Source organism: Lipotes vexillifer, unplaced genomic scaffold, assembly GCF_000442215.2.
Source record: "Lipotes vexillifer unplaced genomic scaffold, Lipotes_vexillifer_v1.1 scaffold18, whole genome shotgun sequence".
NCBI lineage: Eukaryota > Metazoa > Chordata > Mammalia > Artiodactyla > Lipotidae > Lipotes > Lipotes vexillifer.
Window position 1 is genome coordinate 766628 of NW_006782126.1, and position 20366 is coordinate 786993.

The window sequence follows — 20366 nt, forward strand, 5'->3', positions numbered from 1 at the left end:
AACCACCTTAATCAGTAAACAGGAAAATGCTACAACAGTCACTGAGTAAAAATTCGCTATCATCTGTTGATCCTCTTGAACAGCATTTCAAACAATAAATAGAAATGTGTCTCTTTTAAGAAGAAAAATATCTTTGTTTAGTGCATTTGACTTTGCCAGGCAGTGGGGAGATGATATTTCATCTTAGACTGTCCTGCAGTATTGCCCAGTTGATAAAATACACATATCATCTTTATTGTATTATATGGCCAAATTTACCTTATCCCTTGAATATGTCAAGATAAATTCATTTTTACAGTTGGTTAATATGATTGTATTTCTGAACTGATTATTGAACTCTGTTACTACTTCATTATTTGATGTTCTTCAGTGTTCATCATGCAAAGTTATTTGTATCTGAATATGAAGAGTCTGTTTCAAAATAATCCTCAAATTTCCAATGCAGTGTCTCAAATGTTGGCCGGTCCTTAGGCTCTGCATTCCAGCACTCCAACATGATGTTGTAGAATTGCAATGGACAGTTAGATGGTTGAGGGAGTCTATAGTTTTGACCCAACATCTGGATTACCTGAGCACCTGTCATACCTAAAAAATATAAAATGGAACCAACAAAAAACAAGTTGGAAATCAGAGTCTTAAATTCATAGATACTGACACTCTAGAGGACAAAGCAAATTGACTTCCCCGGAGAAACTATGAAGTCTACCATCCCCTTCCCAGGCGCAGAGACTAAACTAAATCCTACAGCAAGTCATGTCTGTAAGACTGCAATTCAAGAGCAAAGGAGGAGGAGGCAATAAACCACCTCATTAAGGCAAATCATCATCATCAAATTTTATCTGTTATGCTCCCACAGGCACATGGTGTGGTCAGCCTCATAACTCTGCCCTCTAAGTCTGGGCAAAGCAGCTAAAGTCACACCTAAGTAAGTGACCTGCAGCAGAAAGGCCCACTTCAGAATTAATTACTCACCACTATAAGGCATTTTGCCATAAGTAATGATTTCATAAAGAAGGATTCCAAATGACCACACATCAGACTTAATGCTGAATTTATTAGTACGAATGGCTTCAGGCGCAGTCCACTTCACCGGCAGCTTTATTTCGTGTTTAGATTCGTAGATGTCTTCATTATCTACCTGTTAATGCATTAAGGAATCCGGCTAGGTTAAAGTGGGGGTTTTTTTGGTCACCCTCATTCATCTGTAACTTGCTTTGCATTAAAATTTAGAGGGACAAGATTCAAAATGAGTTTAATTCAAATGATAATTACAGTAGCAAATTCCAAATCTGACACACGAGACTGAATAATCTGTGGGAATTCATTAATGAAATATTATTTGAGAGCCTACTATGTGCTAAAAGTAGCACTGGAAGGAGCACTGTAATACATATGGGAAATTCATCTGTGATAACACTGGCTTTACACCTGGTCTTTAGCAAATATAGAAAGTGAAAGCAAAGCCTGTTTTCTGATTTACTGCTGGTATTGAAGAGCCACTGACATTGATAATTACCATGTAACCATTTTCTAATACTGAAAAGTAGGGTCCAAATGATTTAAATTAATATATCAACTCACTGGGGATCTAATTAATTTACAAAGAGAAAAGATGATAAATTCATAAAGATCAAAAGAGAATCATTTACTTGTGTTTCATGTCCCACACTCTTTTTTTTTAATTTATTTTTTTTATTTATTTATTTTTTTTGCAGTACGCGGGCCTCTCACTGTTGTGGCCTCTCCCGTTGCGGAGCACAGGCTCCGGACACGCAGGCTCAGCAGCCATGGCTCACGGGCCTAGCTGCTCCGCGGCGTGGGCATGTGGGATCTTCCTGGACCAGGGTATGAACCCGTGTCGCCTGCATCGGCAGGCGGACTCTCAACCACTGCACCACCAGGGAAGCACCCCCACACTCATATTTGTATGATACAATGTAGAAATAAAAAACTAAATTCAGGAAAAAAACACCTAATATTACATCTCCTATATTAGTGTCTTTTGGCCTAATGTCATAAAATGGGAGCGGGGGTGGCAGGATTTTAAAAGCCAAGGTTTGCTGAAGAATTTTGGCAGCATGCCTGGCAGCATGCATATTAGTCTGGCATAAAGTGAGCAAAAATGGATAGGGTAACTGTACAAAGTGTGCTGCCTTTTTTAAGGGAAATAGAGGCAGACAAACAGAGGCTACTGGTACTAAAAAACTGATCATTTATTCAACTGCAAACTTAATTACATACTTTCCCATCTGGTTGATCATTGTTTTTTTCTGTTTCTTTCTCTTTGGTGAAGAAATAGAAATAGGAAGTAGTTTGTCTGTAGAGCCCTGGGATTCTGAAATGGTCTATGGACCAACAGAACTTGGAGAAATATGTCGAAAAATAACAGTAAATCTATTAGTATACTGGTCTAGCCTTTTGACCCATTACTAACTAATTAAAACAAAGCCAAATCTACCTTAAAAACTCTTGCAAGTCCAAAATCTGCCACTTTGTAGATACTATGTTCACCAACAAGGACATTTCTGGCAGCCAGATCTCTATGGATGTAGTTCTGGGACTCCAGATAGGCCATTCCAGAAGCAACCTGGGCTGCCATGTCTACCTGCTGCATCAGATGGATTTTTGATCCAGCATCATCTAGGTAAAAAGAGAAAATAAGAGATTCACTTTGGAGAACATTTGAACTATTGAAGCAAATTCTAAGAATTTTGATGAATGAGCTATCAGTGGGATTAAGTGCCATAGCACTGAGTGAAAATAAATATAACAAGTACAAACTGTTCCATTTCCTGTGAAGGGTTAATGAGGCAACAAGTTTCAGAGCTCAAACACATTTCAAAGCTGAGGCCGTCCCTTCGCTAAATGAGCATTATTGGGAGAAAGGAGCAACAGTACCACATGATCCAAACACAGCTATAAATATCCGAAAGAGTCCAGGTATTGACATTTTTAATACCACACATCACTGACTCATCTCTTCATGGAAACTGTTACTTGGTTGCCTCTGGATTTCTTTGAAACATTTCTTAGTTGTTTCAGTCTTTAAACCTAAAAATAATACTAATTTGCATGGCTGAACCAATGAAAAGTTCTCATTCTTCCATCACATTGTTCTTAAAAACTAGCTCACAAAATAATGAAGGCTCTATATATGTTACATAGTTATAAGCTGAGTATATTACATTTGTACTCCATTAAGCTTGATGCCTGCATTACATTTTCCTTTCTTAGCCTGTTATTCTTAGAATAGGTTGCTCATCTCTCTATGAAGAGAAGGTATAGGCATGATACACCTTTCGTAGACATAGTTTCTCCTCCTGCTGATTCTATATAACTAAGCATAGGAAATGTATGTAGTAGAGTCAGTTTGATCATTACTAGAGAGATTAGTGTTATTTTGTGGTGACTTTGTGAAATGGGGTCAGCCATCCCTGGATAAGTGTTTAGCCGCCATACTGTTAGTAGAGGTCTTCAAATTTCTGGAGAACTGAAAAGGTCTCATATAAATCCAAATTATCATTATCCCTATCTGAATAAGCCAAATATTACCATAAATGCATTGAATTTATGGTCAAGAGTCCCAGACACAATTCCTGACTTGAGCAACTACAGTACAGGAGTGAGGAAGATTGGTTTGAAGCTAAAGTGCCAGAATTTGAATCAGGGCTCTGCCTTACACTTCTTCCTGTGTCTCAGTTTCTCCATATATACAGCAATAATTATCATAACCTTGTGGTATTATTTGTTAAAATGAGATAATACATGTAAAGCACTTAAAACAGTACCTGGCACCTAGGAAGAACTTAGTAAAGCCTACCTGTTCTTATTATCTATCATTGCTGCTGCCTGATCAGAATTAAACAGTTTAAGATTTGTTAAGCTAGAGATGCATATGGATTACCCAAGAGGAAATGTCTAAAAGAAGACAAGCATATGGTTCTGAAGCTCAGAGGAAAGCATGCAGCTAGAAATATGGATTTAACAGTCATTGTCTAGGAGCAAGAGTTAAACATTAAAAGTGGGTGAGATTGCTAGAAAGTGATAGAATCATGAGAAATGCCAACACTTACAGTGGGCATATAAAAATAAACCTGCAAGAAAACTGAGAGGAATCAGCCTAAAGAATGAGAGAAGAACCAGAAGAGAACATCATAACAGTCAAAGGTTTGAGAAGAGAAAATCACCACCATTGTCAAATAAGTCCAGCAAGATAAGAACTAAAAAGCATTTCTAAAATATAATAATTAAGAAGTCACTGGAAACATTGGTTGCAGGAAGAGAGTCTCGCTGGAGATGGAGTATAAAGGGTTAAGGGCTGAAGGGGAGCTGAGGACGTGGAGAGAGCAAGACGAGATGTCAATTTCCAAAAACCTAGTCAAGAAGGGAAGACAAGAAGAAGCTAGCAGAGAAAAATGTAAGTCAAGGAAGGGGAAGCAATTATCATGAAGTTCCTGATAGTGAGAGATTGTCATTGATAAGGTAGTAGAGGAGTTTCTGGGCTGCTGGCTATGTTCTCATTCTTGATTTGCATAGTGGCTACACAGTTGTTTACTTGCTCACTTCATAATTACATTATAAATATATATGTAGAAAGGACGTAAATCGTGCATGTCCTTTCTACATGTATGTCATGTTTTGCAATTAAAAAAATGAAATAAATGGAGTCAAGGGAAGTTTTCAAATGGGAAAGACCTAAGCACAGTTTGTGTGTGAGTGTGTGTGTTTTTTTAATGCAAGCAGCATATTTAAATAGGCTCTGAGTAATAAAGGCCATTTATGACAGACTTGCAGGTGACATCATACTCAATAGTGAAAAGCTGAAAGCTTTTCCTCTAAGATCCAGAATAAGGCAAGGATGCCCACTCTCACCACTTCTATTTAACATAGTATTGGAAGTCCTAGCCACAGCAACCAACAAGAGAAAGAAATAAAAGGCATTCAGATTGGAAGAGAAGAAGTCAAACTTTTACTATTGGCAGATGACATGATACCATATACAGAAAATCCCAATAATAAATAAGATTCATTTATTATTAGAACTAATAAATGAATTCAGTAAAATTTTAGGATACACAATTAATATACAGAAATCTGTTGTATTTCTATACACTAATAATGAACTATCAGAAAGAGAAAACAATAAAACAATCCCATATATAAGCAAATAAAAAGAATAATATACCTAGAAATAAATTTAACCGAGGAGGTAAAAGACCTGTACTCTGAAAACTATAAGATATTGATGAAAAAAACTGAAGATGATACAAATGAATGGAAAGATGTTATGTGTTCATGGATTGGAAGAACTAATATTGTTAAAATGTCCATTTTAACTACCCAAAGCAATCTACACATTCAATGAAATCCCTATCAAAATACTCACAAAAACCGACAGAGCTAGAATAAATAATCCTAGAATGTGTATGGAACCACAAAGGACCCTGAATAGCCAAAGCAATCTTGAGAAAGAAAAATAAAACTGGAGGTATCACATTCCCTGACTTCAGACAAAGCTATAGCGATCAAAGAAGTATGGTACTGTCATAAAAACAGACACATAGCTCAATGGAAGAGAATAAAGAGCCCATAAATAAACTCACACTCACATGGTCAATTATCTACAACAAAGAATATATAACAGGGAAAAGAAAGTCTCTTCAATAAGTAGCACTGGGAAAACTGGACAACAACATGTAAAAGAATGAAACTAGACCATTTTCTCATATACAAAAATAAATTCAAAATGGGTTAGAGACTTAATGTAAGACCTGAAACCACAAAACTCCTAGAAGAAAACATAGGCAGTTATCTCTTTGACACTGGTCTTAGCAATATTTTTTTGGATCTGTCTCTCAGGTAAGCGCAACAAAAGCAAAAATAAACAAATGGGACCAAATCAAACTAAAAGGCTTTCAAACAATGAAGGAAACCATCAATAAAATGGAAAGACCGTCTACTGAAAGGGAGAAGATACTTGCAAATGATATATCCAATCAGGGGTTAATATCCAAAATACATAAAGAACTCATACAACTCAACATCAAAAACAGATAAACAATCTGATCAAAAAATGGGCAGAGGACGTGAATAGGCATTTTTCCAAAGAGGACATAACAGAGGGCCAACAGGCACATGAAAAGATGCTCAAATCACTAATCATCAGAGAAATGCAAATCAAAACCATGAGATATTACCTCACACCTGTAAGAATGGCTATCATCAAAAAGACAAGAAATAGGGGCTTCCCTGGTGGCTCAGTGGTTGGGAATCCGCCTGCCAATGCAGGGGACACGGGTTCGAGCCCTGGTCCAGGAAGATCCCACACGCTGCGGAGCAACTAAGCCCATGTGCCACAACTACTGAGCCTGCGCTCCAGAGCCCGTGAGCCATAGCCACTGAGACCACAAGCCATAACTCCTGAAGCCTGGTGCCTAGAGCCGGTGCTCCTCAAGAGAAGCCACCACAATGAGAAGCCCACGCATCACAACAAAGAATAGCCCCCACTCGCCATAACTAGAGAAAGCCCGCGCACAGCAACAAAGACCCAACGCAGCCAAAAACAAAAACAAAAAAGACAAGAAATAACCAGTGTTAACGAGGATGTGGATAAAAGGGAACCCTAGTGCTTTGTTGGTGGGAATTTAAATTAGTGCAACCACTATGGTAGACAGTATAAAGATTCCTCAAAAGATTAAAAATAAAACTGCCATATGATCCACCAATTCTACTCCTGAGTATTTACCTGAAGAAAATAAAAACACTAATTCAAAAGATATATGTACCTCAAAGTTCATAGCTGCATTATTTACAATAACCATGATATGGAAGCAACCTAAGTGTCCATCAGCAAATGAATGGATAAAGATGATTGGAACCCTGGCTGACACCGTGACTGCAGCCTTGTGAGAAACCCTGACCCAGAAGACCCGGCTCAGCTGCACCTGGATTCCTGACCACAGAAACTGTGAGATAATAAATGTTTGCTGCTGTAAGCCACTAAGTTTTGGGGTAATTTGTCATGCAGCAATAAATAATAGGTGGATATTAGGAGAATAATATCAGTGCTATGTAAATGGTTAAAAGCATGGACAATGGAGCCAGATTTCCTGGGTTTGAATTCTTGTTCAACCACCTTGAATAAGTTACTTAATCTCTCCATACCTCACCTTCTTCAACTGTAAAATGGGGATGATAATAATAATACTTAGTTCATGAGGTTGTTAGAAGAATGAACTAAAATAATACTTGTATAGGACTTAGAAAAATTCCTGGCACACAGTAAGTGCTATATAGTGTTTTTTAGAGGAAAAAAAAATTAAAATATATATGCTCCTCTCCTACCACTATCCCATATGGTTGATTTTCCAGTAAATCACCTAATTTAATACTCAGAAAAACTATAGGAAGTATTTTGCCCTGTTTGATAGGTATCCCTACCACTCAGAGGAACAGGTAATAACTTATAGAGTAGAGATTCAAATCCAGGATATGTTGGAGGCTGAAATCTCATGCGTCATAAATTTATTCTGTACTGCCTCCCTAAAATCCACCTTACACTCCTGAGCACCCAAAGTCAGGGGCTATGAAGAGACTTCCATTCATGCAGACAGCAAATAGTTATGGAGTTGTGTTCAGTTAAAGGGTATCTCAGTGAAAACACTCCTGTCTGCTTCAATCTACTTAACTGAACTGTCTGTGAGAATGATGAACAACATGCTAGGACTTGATTTGTAAAACAAAGAAAATATACTGACATATACTAGATGCTCTGTAAGTACTTATTGGAAAGAAAACAAGCTCAGCTAAAGTAAAAAATGCAGATATTTATCCTCTTTAAACTTCAGTAAGAAATACCAGGCATCAATTACCCTTAGTGCTAAAGTTTTTTGACAAGCCTTTTCCATTTTGGAGAAATGTATTACAAAAAAATATTCAGCCAAGCTTAGGGACTACAAAGATGGTTCTATAGAAAAATGTGTGTTATTTCAGCTATCAAATACAACATCTAATCCTATTACAGTGGATATAAAAAGGTTTTCACTGACAGGCAGAATAGTGAAGGAAACTGTGTAGTAACATATTTCCTGCCCTGAAAAGTACAGTGGCCTAGCAACTGCATACAACCTCAGAGCACACTTCTAATACAGCAGCCAGATGTCAAAACTGATATAAACGTTCATAGACCTGTGACAATTTACATCTGCAGCAAGGAAATATTTTCAGTTATGTTCCATTACTCAAGAGCATTTCAGCTTAATAATATTTATCATTATGGGATGTTTAAGACTGGCAGATACATTTTAAGATCACTTTGTTGAAATCAAATCCTCTTGATTGGGAAGGGATTGTCTGTAATGAGCATGCCTTCATTACTCCCCCTGGCTGCTAAGTATCTGGGCAAATGAAGGCCTCTGTAAACTTGACCCTGATATAGTTCAACCCAGAAGATGACAGAGTTCATGCTCAACCCTGAGTAAAACACATCAACAAATCACAGAAATCCTCAATGTCAAAGGAGTTTGCAATATACTAAGCGTATCTTTGCAAGCTGATACCAAGCACAACAAAACAAGTCCCAACTGTATTAGGTTCAGGATAGCCCTGACTTAATCTATCCATTAATTTATTCATTCACTTAGTCAACACACAATTAGCGCACACCTTCTGTGTGCCTGACACCATTCTAGCACTAAAACAAAGAAAAATCTCTGCCCTCTCCAAGTTGTATTTTAGAAGACACTAAAAATAAGCTACATAAATATGTCATGCATTATATGACGACTAACAGCTAGGAAGAGAAAACAAAAAGCAGGAAAGAGGAATACAAAGAGTCAGCAAAGGGAGATTAAATCTTAGAATTTAGAGGGTGACCCAGGAAGGACTCGCTGTAATGGGAATACCTGAGTAAAGACTTCAGGAAGTGAGAAAATGAGCTGTGCGGATAAGTAATGGGAAAAATTTTCAGGTAGAGGAAACGGCAAGTGCGCAGGGCCTGCCACAGAGCACATCTGGAAGATACAAAGAGCAGCAAAGAAGGGCAGTGTAGTTGACAGAGTGAACCAGGGCAAACCTGTGGGAGATGGGGTCTGAGAGGTAATGGAGAGCTGGGTCAGGCAGGACTTCATGGGTTACACAGAGAGAACCAAGGAGTCACTGAAGGTTTGGGGCTGAGGAGGGACGTGACCTGATTTACATTTTAACAGGATCTCTCCAGCTACTGTGTTGAGAAGAGACTGAAGGGGTCAAGAACCAAAAGAGGGAGACAAATTAGAAGGCGACTGCAGAATCCAGGAGAGAGCTGATGATGACTCACTGGAGTAGGAGTGTTGAGAAGTGGTAAAATCCTGGATATATTTGGAAAGCAAGCCAGTGGGATTTGCTGGTTGGTCAGATATAGGATGTGAGAAGTAGAGGTGACTCCAAGATGTTAGGCCTGTGTGTTGACATTGTCAGAGAAGGAAAGACCACAAGAGGTGCAGATTACTGAGCATAATATCAGAGATCTGTTTTTGGACAAATTATTTTGAGATGTCTAATAAACATATGTAGTAGAAATGAGGGCTGTTTGCAAACTTCTGTTTTTTCCTGCGTTTAAGCACTTTAGAGGGGCGTACTCCCCCGTATTCCCTTTGACTTGATTTAACCAAATGAAAAGGGCACAGAAATTACCTCTGTCACTCCTGGTCAGAAGCTTTAAGAGCCAGAATGAGAATAGTCATATCCCCTGCTACTGCCAAGGTGATCAAAAGACCTGAGCCACGAGCTAATCTATATCTCACATGTAGCAAGAGCAAGAATAAACACCTGTGTTAAGACTCAGAGATTTGGAGGGGTTTGTTACCGCATCATACCCATATTATCTAGACTGATACAGTATTCACGTGGAGAAGCTAAGAAGGCAGTTGGATATATGATTCTGAAGTAATGGAGGGATATAATTTAGGCAATTGGTTAATACATAAATGTTATTAAACAATAAGACTGGTTGAGATTAGCAAGGAATCTGGTGATGTTGCAAAAGAGTCTTGGAAAATTCCAAGACATTGAGAAGTGTGGGAGATGAGAGAAATCACATAGATTGAGAAGAACTGGCAAGAAACGAAGAGAAAAGGACATTGGATGAAGTGTCCCAGAAGCCAAATGAAGGTAGTGTTTCCAGAAGGTAGTGTTACCAGAAGGAGACAGTGTCCATTGAATTGAATACTGCTGATAGATCTGAGGATTGAGAATTGACTGTGAGATTTAACAGCGCGAATGTTTCTAATTTGACAAAGCATTTTCGTTAGAGATGACCTGAAATGGCTCCTGTACTTTTGTCCCTGGGAATAAGGCAAAAGGAGTCAATGGCTGAGGTTAGTCTCTCTATGGTGGGTAACACAATCTAATACTGTTAAATCTGATATCTTTATGCAAGGGAGCTAGGTATATTTTTGTTTTTAACAGCACTTAGCAAGTCTTATGTTCCTTGTTCCTATCTAGTCTTGCAATTTAATATCACCAGCTTCACAAGTCACCCTGGAATGAGAGAATACTCCTATCTCTCCGATATCTTTGTTCCATTATTCTCACCCCACTTTACCTCTATACATTCTATCAGTCCCCCTCTGACATTCCAAGAAAGTATAGAAAATGCCTCTTTTTAAAGCATGAATTATTCTCTCAGTACTCGATCTCCACTTCTTTGAACATCTCATTTTAATGCTTATAATATTGTTGCTTATTAAATTATTAATTTGTAATAAACGTCAAAATTCTACAGTGCCCTTAAGTCTTCTCAGACTACAGGAAGCAGATGTAAAAATTAAGTAATAGTATATTTCTGCTTTTTAGCCTGAATATTCTAATGTTGCCTAGCGGTTGGAAGTATTTTAAATTCCAACAAGCACAGTGTTGTCCAAAACTGGCAAAGAGAAAAATGAGGGTACCTTTCCCTCCCTTCCCCCAAAAGCATGCCATGTCCCTTAATTCTGGGCCATAGAAAATACTGGTCCATGACTGATAATGTTCAATTAGTTATTGTAGGAAACAAAGCATCGTGAAAAACATCTATTCTTCAATTTTCCACATGACATTTAAGTACTCTGATATGTCTATGGTGAACAATTTGTTCTTCCACTACATAAATATTTTTCCTCCCTTTGAGTACACAGTATACATCCTATTAAAGAGTAGTTGAGCAATTCAATGGTAAGACATTCATTGTCACAGATATACCATAGTAGATATCCTTTCGGTTATAGAAGCCTCGCTACATTGACATTTATAGGACTAGCTAAAGTAAATTCCTCTTTTTTCCTTTTATTAAGTCTTTAGCTTACTTTGGAGATATTCTTGCAGACTTCCATGTCTCATCAACTCTGTAATAATATAAATAGGATCTTCTAAAGTGCAAACAGCATAAAGCTGGATAAGCTTTGGATGTCTTAGGTTCTTCATTATCTGTGCCTCCCTCAGAAAGTCATTTGGATCCATTGAACCTGAAACAAGAAGAGGGGAAATCACTTTATGTTACTGAGGCATTCCTATCCTCACAGAAGCCTGGTGGGAATCACCAAGATTGCTTCCTGCCTCTCAGTAAAGTAAGAGCATCAGTGTCACAAATCTTCAGATTCATCAAGGAAAAGAATCAGTTCAACCAGGGCAACCTAATAACTGATGTGTTGGTGCACCAGGGCTGTGCAGCTTATGTATTATGACCTGTATGTGAAGAGAGGCTGATTCAGGTCCATGTGAAAAATGAAGGAAAAAGGAAACACTGACAGTCTAATTGATAAACCAGGCAGGCATCTTAGCAACACAAAGAGAAGACATTCTATTAACATGAACACTGGAAGACACTGAATGTTTAATTACTGCAGCGAGTTTTTCTGTCCAGGATGCAGAGAAGACTAATAGTTGCCCTGTCCTTGGTACCCACTGTGGGAAGAGCTGGATAACTTTTCTAAAAAGCAATGATATTCTGCCATATTTATGCCTTTAATTCTGCAAGGACATATATCCATAGTATAGGCCAAGTAGAAAACATTCAAGGGCCACTCCCAAAACTTAGTGTTTTTTTCCTCCTCTTGAAGCTGATATTCAACATTTTCTCCTGTATTAATATCTCCACAGTTGGTTTTAATAGCTTGACCAAATGTTAAGGGAGATATTGGAGCCTATTTTGAAGACTCATCTACAATTAAATTGCACTTAAATGGCCCAACTCTGACTCACCATGCAAAGTGCCAAGTATCAACAGTTAACATCAAATAAAACCTAAGAGAAAGAAGAATACCTGGAGTTACCTTTCATTAGTCATTTAAAGATCTTTTATTTCTTTTAGGATATGATGCTTCAGAGCCATTGTTGTAACTGAAGGAATACTGTCGTTTCACATCTCAGTATTCACTATGGATAGTGCAAATATCATTTTCACTGATGCTTAAAGAGTCTGTTTCGTTCCTCATTCTCTCATATAGAAGACTTCACAGCTAATATTTGAACCCCAGGCATGGATAAGCTTTGGCATTCCAAGCTAACACTCTGACTGTTTATTAATACGCAGTTAGAAAGAGTTACATGTGACCTGCAGATCATTTCACATAAAGCATTTAGGCAATCTATCCTTTGGTATGCCTTTTCAGAGTCTAGAAGTTCACTACCCAGGCTCGATCAAATCCTAGCTCACTGTGTGACCTTGAACAAGTTACCAAATGTCTCTGAACTTCAGTTTCTTCATCTCTAAAACATGGCTAATAATCCTACTGACATAAAATCATTGTCAGGATAATAGCATTGTCTGGTACATATGTGTTCAATGAGCGCTGACTACACTTGTATTATTATTAATAATAGGCATATTCTTAGGAAAACCAGACAGATCAACTGTAAGCATTTCTTCACAGGCTGAGGGGAAGAGGCAAGGACTTACAGAGGGAGAATGGGGGAAATGGCCTACTCTGTTCTCCATCAATTTTTGCTGAGCTCCCTCACTTCCATCTCTACCACTGTTCTGCTCCACATAATCAAATAGGATTAAAGTCTTGAATCATTGTGGCAAAATGGAGCTAAGAATAAAAGAGGCATCCAAACCATAATAAAGAACCGCTTTTGGTTATTATAATTAGTTTGGCCTATGGTTAGTTATGGATATAGTAGGATCATTCCCCCACCCCCAAACAATCTGATTGATGAAGTTTCCAGTGATAGCAGCATTTATGATCTCCATTCAGATGATTTACCTACAATATGTTTCTATGTTGATGCTTTGGGTGGCCGTCAGATTCATGGAATGCAGGACACTTAAATCATTGCCAAATCACACCATCCACTAGAGCTGAAACCATAGTATGTCAGGAGCCTCTGCAGGGGAAGCCTGCTCAGTGCACTCCTTGGCTACGCTGGTTACAGCTGACCAGCTGCACAGCAAAAGAGACCCAATCTCAACTCAGCTAGTAATGCAACATTAAATATTAATTTTTGCCTGTCAAAGCTACTATGGGAGTTGATTTCAGGCTCGTTTTTATTGCGTGGTAGTCTGCTAAGCAATAAATAGCTGAGAAGATTGATTAATGGCCCCAGTGAAGTGAAGACATTTAAGCAATCACCAAAGCTGTTTGCTGCTATTACACTGTAAATCAATAATAATTATTCCTCTTGGAGAGAAAACTATCATGGCGCTATTTTTTAATATAAGAAATCTGATTTTTTGTTCTCTTTTGACCTCCAAAAGGCCTTCCTTAGAGAGCAGTGTAGGATGGATAGCTAGCTGCTTCTTTTTTGGAAAAAAATGATCAGATTGGACAATAAAGTTTAGTCTCAGTTGTTAATAAGATTAGGATTCAAAATAATAATCATACCTGCAGTAATTCTGAAAATCTCAGGTGCTGGGATTGATCATTGTGGTCACTACAGAAAGTAATAATAACACTTGCTTGGTGCCCACACTGGCTGTCCTATGATCTCTTGGACATTTACAGTGGCTAGTTGAGCTTATAAGTATCAACATATGCCATTTAACCTTTGCCATTCTTGTTCTCGTACCTGGTTTTAATGTTTTTACTGCTACCGGAGTGGTATTGTTCCATAGGCCCTCCCACACTTCGCCGAACTGACCAGATCCTAATCTCTTCAGAAGTTGTATGGAGCTGCGGCCGATCTCCCACTGGTCCACGGTTTTATATGACAAATCAAAGGGAGCTGGGACTTGTATCTGCTTCACAGAATAATTAGAATACTGGTAAGAAAAAAGTTATATTCAACAATATTTTGGTTGAAAATAACAGTCTAGGTACTTTTAGAGACATCATTTTTAAAAACAAAATATTGTAAATTTTATCCTAATTACTTTTAAATGGAAAGCAATTGTGGTAGAATCTGTATCTTTGCCTCTTCCAGCTGATCTCCCAAATCCTGCTAAGTCGGGCACCTTGCTGTCCATCTGTCCCACATGACACCCAAATACCTCCCTCTCACCTATGTGGTGGGAGTTCTCTTTGCCTCCTTGCCTACGTAAATCAAGTTTCAAGGCTAAACTGGAGTTCCATCTCATCCACAATTATCTCCCCAACTCTTTGGCCTATAGCATTTACCATACATATCACAAAATTTCTCATAATTAATTTCATCTTTTTTCAAATTCATTTACTTATTTGTTCACTCATTTACTCATTTATTTAATAAATAAATATTTTTCAAGCACCAACTAGGTTCCATTCTGTAAACAAAATAGGCAAGGTCTCTGCTCTCCTAGAGTGCATAGTCTAGTTTGTCATCTGCCTTTAGAAATTTATCTTATCTCCTCCACTAAGTCATCAGCATCTTGAGTGCACAGAAGGTCACCTATGCTTTGTAAACCCTTTTCCCTACCAGAATTCAACAATATTGCTTAAACTAAGAATTTTTAAGTCATATCTTTCTATCAGTTGAACTATTTCTTAGCATAAGCTTAGATACTCTTGTGAGGTCATTCCTGTACCATCTAAGATGTACATACTTATACCAAAATTGCCTATTCACGTCTCAGGATTTAACTCATAAATTCCCTGCATACGGGACAGAATTCTTCAGCTTCTACTTGTCTGTAGAATTCTAATCAGGCATCACAAGGAAGCTTTCACTGGTCATCCAGGTATAAACCACAGGGTTGGCTATACCACTGACAGTACATGAGACCTGAACTCTGATGTGGAGCTGAAGGCTTGCCCCACTGAGGTGTATGACCACTACTTAACTTTAACCACATTTAGGTAAAACATGCAAACAACAGAATTTAATGATAAATATAGATTCATTCTATAAATGTTACCTCCTCCCACTAAACAGCCAGGCCAAACAATCAAACTGTTAGAACAGTTAAATGATATCTATATGCAGACAACCAGATAATGAACCTGGTCATTTCATGTTAATAATCTTGAATACAGATCATCTAAGTAAGAACTGTATTCCAGAACTTTTTTCCCCTCCAGCCATATCATTAAATGCTGCAATAACAAGATACCAGATTAGTTTCTTAGTGCAAAGAATGAATATTTTCTGTGTTCAGTGGTTGCTTGAGGTTGGGACTTGGCAAACTTCTTCTGAAAAGAATGAGACGGTAAATATTTTAGGCTTTGTGAGCCATATAGTCTCTGTTTCAACTATTAAACTCTGCTATTATAGCAAAAAAGCAACGACAATCTGTAAACGAATGAGCATGTCTATGCTCCAATAAGCTTATTTATAAAAATAAGTGTGGGGCCATACTGGCTCAGAGGCCACAGTTTGCCTATCCATGACTTGGGTATTCAATGACCTTTTTTTTCTGAGCTGACATATCACATGACAAATAACTCCAACACCTGAGGGAAAAAAAATTAACTTCAAAAATAAAGGAACACAGCTTGAAAGCATTTCACCTTTAAGCATGGTTTTTCCAGCTGGACACACAGGCCATCACTTGTCTTGGTGTAGTGACTCACGAATTCATTCAGTGTTGAAAAGGTTCTTCTCCGGGTAAGGAAAAAGCCCCCTTCATCTAGTCTTCTGATTCTGTAGTGTTTCACAACCCCATTGTCTAAAACTGGAACCCAAAATAAGTCCTTTTAATAAACTTCTTGCCAAAGCAAAGGAGATTTACTTACTTTGTGATGATAGTTTCAATGCATGGAATAAAATTTTAACAAATTCTATTTATTTCTCAACTTTGTTTCAGAAAAGACTTCAGGAACCTTATAAAGGACATACAGCAGACTAAAAAGGAAAAAAGAATGTGGAATCATATTTTAAAGGAAATATAAAAATAAAAGAGTACAGTTAGCACCAAAAATAAACTCTGATTTGAGGCCTAGTATACTTGTTTAAAACAAGCTATAAAATGGACTCTATCATTCTAGCAATGTAAAGAAGGAAAGAGTTTCAGAAACCACAGTGTTCATAAGATAAAATCACAAAAGATGTTTAGAAACAGTTCTTTCTGGTACAGAGACAAAGGAGAATTTCCTCCCATGAAATTCTATAACATGGACACTAAAATAAAATAAACAGTGCTCTCAGAAAGCAAAATCTATGTGTAGATATAGATATAAATACAGGTAGAGATGGAGAGAGTGAGAGAGGGAGGAAGGGAGAGAGAAATATTATTGAGCCTTAAAAAAAGAAGGAAATCCTGTCATTTGCAACAACATGGATGAACCTTGAGGCTATTGTGCTAAGTGAGATAAGACAGAGGAAGACAAATACTGCGTAGTATCACTTATATGTGGAATCTGTTTTTTTAAAAAAATTAAACTCATAGAAACAGAGTAGAAAAATTGTTGCCTGGGAATGGGGTTGGGGAGAGCAGGATAAGGGAGAAGTTGGTAAAAGGGCATAAAACCTCAGCTATAAGATGAGTAAGTTCTAAGCATCTAGTATATAACATGGTGACTAAAGTTGATAACACTGTATGATATAGTTGAAATTTGCTAAGAGAGTAAAACTTACATGGTCTCACCAAAAACGGAGAGAAATATGTGAGGTGATAGATATGTTAATTAACTTAATGTGGGGAGGGGGAACCCTTTCACAATGTATATATATATTTCAAATCATCATGTTGTACATTTTAAATACCTTTTTATTTTATTTGTCAATTATACCTCAATAAAACTAAAAAAAAAGCATTTCATCTGCATACAGGAGAATATTTTATTTTCGGTTCTTTATAATAAAATGCAGAAAACAGGCAAATATTTAGCTCCTCCAAAAGTAATATAAGGTTCTTAAATTACAATTTTTTAAGTGTCTGGAACACATCCTTGTACTCTCTGATCTGTCAAATTACCATTCCCACTGACTATAACTCTTGGGGCAGTGTTAATTGCCTTATATAATCATCACCAAAAAGAGGGGCTTTATTAGGATACAGAGCTAAGCTCATTACAGATTCCATTTATGGATTAAAAGGTTAACAAAAAAATCAAAGAGAGATGTAAATAATATTAGCCCCAATTCATTTCTCCACAAAGTAATAAAAATATTAGAAGTAGAAAGGTAGCTAAGTATAAATTATACCTGCAATTTATATAAATTGTTGGCCTGAAAATTCGTTTGCCATTTATCAAAAAGAAAAGTGCATAAAGTATGACTGAGATGTCTAGCAAGCCAATAGATCTATAATTGGAAATGATGGGAAGCAATAAAAAAATTCTCCTTTTTTAATCAAGATGGACCATATCTGGTTCCAAACTGAAGTGGACTACATGGAAATTAAACTTAGGCATTCCCTTTTAAAGCATCACAAAAGACTTAATGATTTCTAAGCTAGAAACTAAAGTCAATAGATGACTGAGAGGTTAAAATACTCTGTGATTTTCTTAATAAGGGATGCAAATCCCAATGATTGATATGGCTTTGGCAATTGCCATTGATCATAAAGAAAGCCTAAATAAATGTTTGCCAACTATTTGTAGATAAAGGTTTAAACTCTCAACTGTAAAAACCAATACTTTCAATACATCTGGAGTTGTCAAGCACAATAAAGGTAATTTTGTTTAATAGAAAAAAGCTATAGACAGGAAGATGGGAGACCCAGGTTACAATTTAACTAGTATGTGACCAAAACATGGGAATGTCACTGGGCCTCCATTTCTTCATCATTAAAAGAGCAGGCTTTAAGAAAACTCCAAATTTCCAAATGTTTCCACTCTAATGTTCCAACATTTCTAATGGCTGTTGCTTTCTCTCTCTGAATTCTCATTTCTTTCTGTAGTGCTTTCCGAAAACTACAAATTGTGAAAACTACACATTACCAAAAAAAAAGTAATTCTCACCTTGGAGCCTTGAACACCACTTGAATGCTTTTTCTATGAATTTTCTAGTAGCCAGCCCCTCTTCAGGTCTCAATTTAAATCCTCAGAACCAGCCTTCCCCATCACCCTGTTGCACATACTCCTCCCAGCTCCTTTCTATCACATTACCCAGTTTAATTGTGATGGTGGATTTATCTCAGTGGAGGCGGCTCTGTGAAGGGCAGGGACTCTGTGTCTTGAACTAATACCTACTCAGAGCCTGACACAGAGTAACAACTAACATAAACATCTGCTAGATGAATGAATGATGTCACTAACTCTTGGATTTGAAGAGAAATGTAAGCTTCTGAAATGTCTGCTGCAAAATTAAACAGGTAATTATACAATACTTTTAAGTCAAGTCTTCCCTGGAATTTTACTTTTAAATAGAGGAAGACAAACTTAGCCCCAGCATATAAATAGTATTAGAGGACAGTCATTCATGTTTATATCTAATTTCTTGAGCTTTGCAACATAACACAGGAATAAGTACTCCATCTCTGACCAGCATTATAGATTACTTATATGCAGTTCATTTAAGTTTTCAGTCTAGCCAAGACTGAAATATATATAGATATATATATATGTGTATATATAGATATATATAATTTTAAAATTAGATCACAGAAGCTACATCAGGGAAATTCAATACACCATAGTCAGGATGAAGGCACTTTTAATATTGTATTCCTGAGTAATCAAATCCAAAATAAGTGGGGTTTTTTTAAGTGATTTTAATTTGATAGTAGTGAGTCCACACATTTGCAAACTGTCATTCTTAATAAAGATTGAATTCAGAAGGTCTCAGAACTAAGGAGAAATGAATTTTCTATTCCTTTTCTGGTTTGCTTTGATCTTTATTATTGAACCAAACCTATTCCAAATTCTACAGGCTATAAGTGAATGATAATGCTTGTGCCATTCTTACTGTGAATTACTATGAGTTCAGATTAGTTAAGCATTTTAGTAGTTTAACTGCAAAACATGTAAACATTATATAAAATATAATGGAATCATCTCTCAACAAACTCAGTAGTATCACAATTGAATGAATTGAGCTACTAAAAGCCAGGCATCCTGAGTTTGAGTTTACATCTTGACTCTCATTTATGCTGTTTGACCTAGGGGAAAATGTTTCACCTGTCAACTGCTTAATCTACCAGAACATGTCCAAGAATTAGGATATATTGCAGAGATGCAGGTAAGTATGTATGAGGAGTACAATAAAGGTTTGTTGAACATTGAAAGAATTCAGCTATTTCTGCCCATGACCTTCTATAAGGACCATGGCACTGGTCACCTGATTATTTGGCCACCTTCACATCCAGGGTAACTGATTCTGCGGGAACGCATGTGATATAGATGGAGTCTTATGATTTCAGTCCTAAATGCCAGGCCCAAATGAATTTAGAAGGAGTTGGTGGCAGACGTAGAAGCCCAGCTTTCTCCTAATGGTGAGATCTTATCGTATAGTCTCTGATGATAGAAAAGAGTTTGTCTACCACTGCACAAAGGTGTGAGATTTCATCAAAAAAACACCTTCAAAGAGTTTTTTCCCTCAATTTACCACACGACTAACTTATTCAGAACATATTAATTATAATATTCCAAAATTAAGTTTTTAAAAGACAGAACCTCCAGAAATTGACTAAAGTTAATTTTAGTACAATATAAACATTAAGTTAGAGGCTATGTCTGTAAAACACGAGACAACCTATTAGGCTTAGTGAAAAATATCAGTATAACAAGTAGTTTGGCATTTTACAGATAAATGATTGAGCAGATTTTCATTTTTCAGCTAGTCTTCTGGCATCATCTGGGCACAGCCTTATTCTGACTGACTGAAAATAATCTGTTCCCATACTCGGTAAAACAATATGACTTAGATGATTGAGCAAAGGATTGAAAATCAAGAACTCACTGCCCTAATCTAATTCTCCCAGTGATTTGTTCTTTGACCTTTGGCAAGGAATTTCATTTCAGTTTCCTTATCTAGAAAATGAAAATAATGATCTTATCTATATACTCTCACAGGGATAGTTTGAGTGTCATTATTCACAAAGGATGATAAAC

At 37.1% G+C, this 20366-nt stretch overlaps 1 protein-coding gene across 1 annotated transcript in view; it reads right to left on the minus strand.

The window, feature by feature from the left end:
* Window positions 1-376: 376 nt before the first annotated feature.
* Window positions 377-20366, minus strand: part of FRK (fyn related Src family tyrosine kinase) — an 85546-nt gene continuing 65556 nt past the window's right edge. Inside the window, exons 3-8 of the mRNA XM_007454996.1 lie at window positions 15882-16045; window positions 14026-14194; window positions 11322-11480; window positions 2459-2640; window positions 973-1138; window positions 377-585 (exon numbers count right to left, since the gene is read on the minus strand). Coding sequence (XP_007455058.1) covers window positions 377-585; window positions 973-1138; window positions 2459-2640; window positions 11322-11480; window positions 14026-14194; window positions 15882-16045 — 1049 coding nt within the window. The remainder of the gene's footprint in view (window positions 586-972; window positions 1139-2458; window positions 2641-11321; window positions 11481-14025; window positions 14195-15881; window positions 16046-20366) is intronic.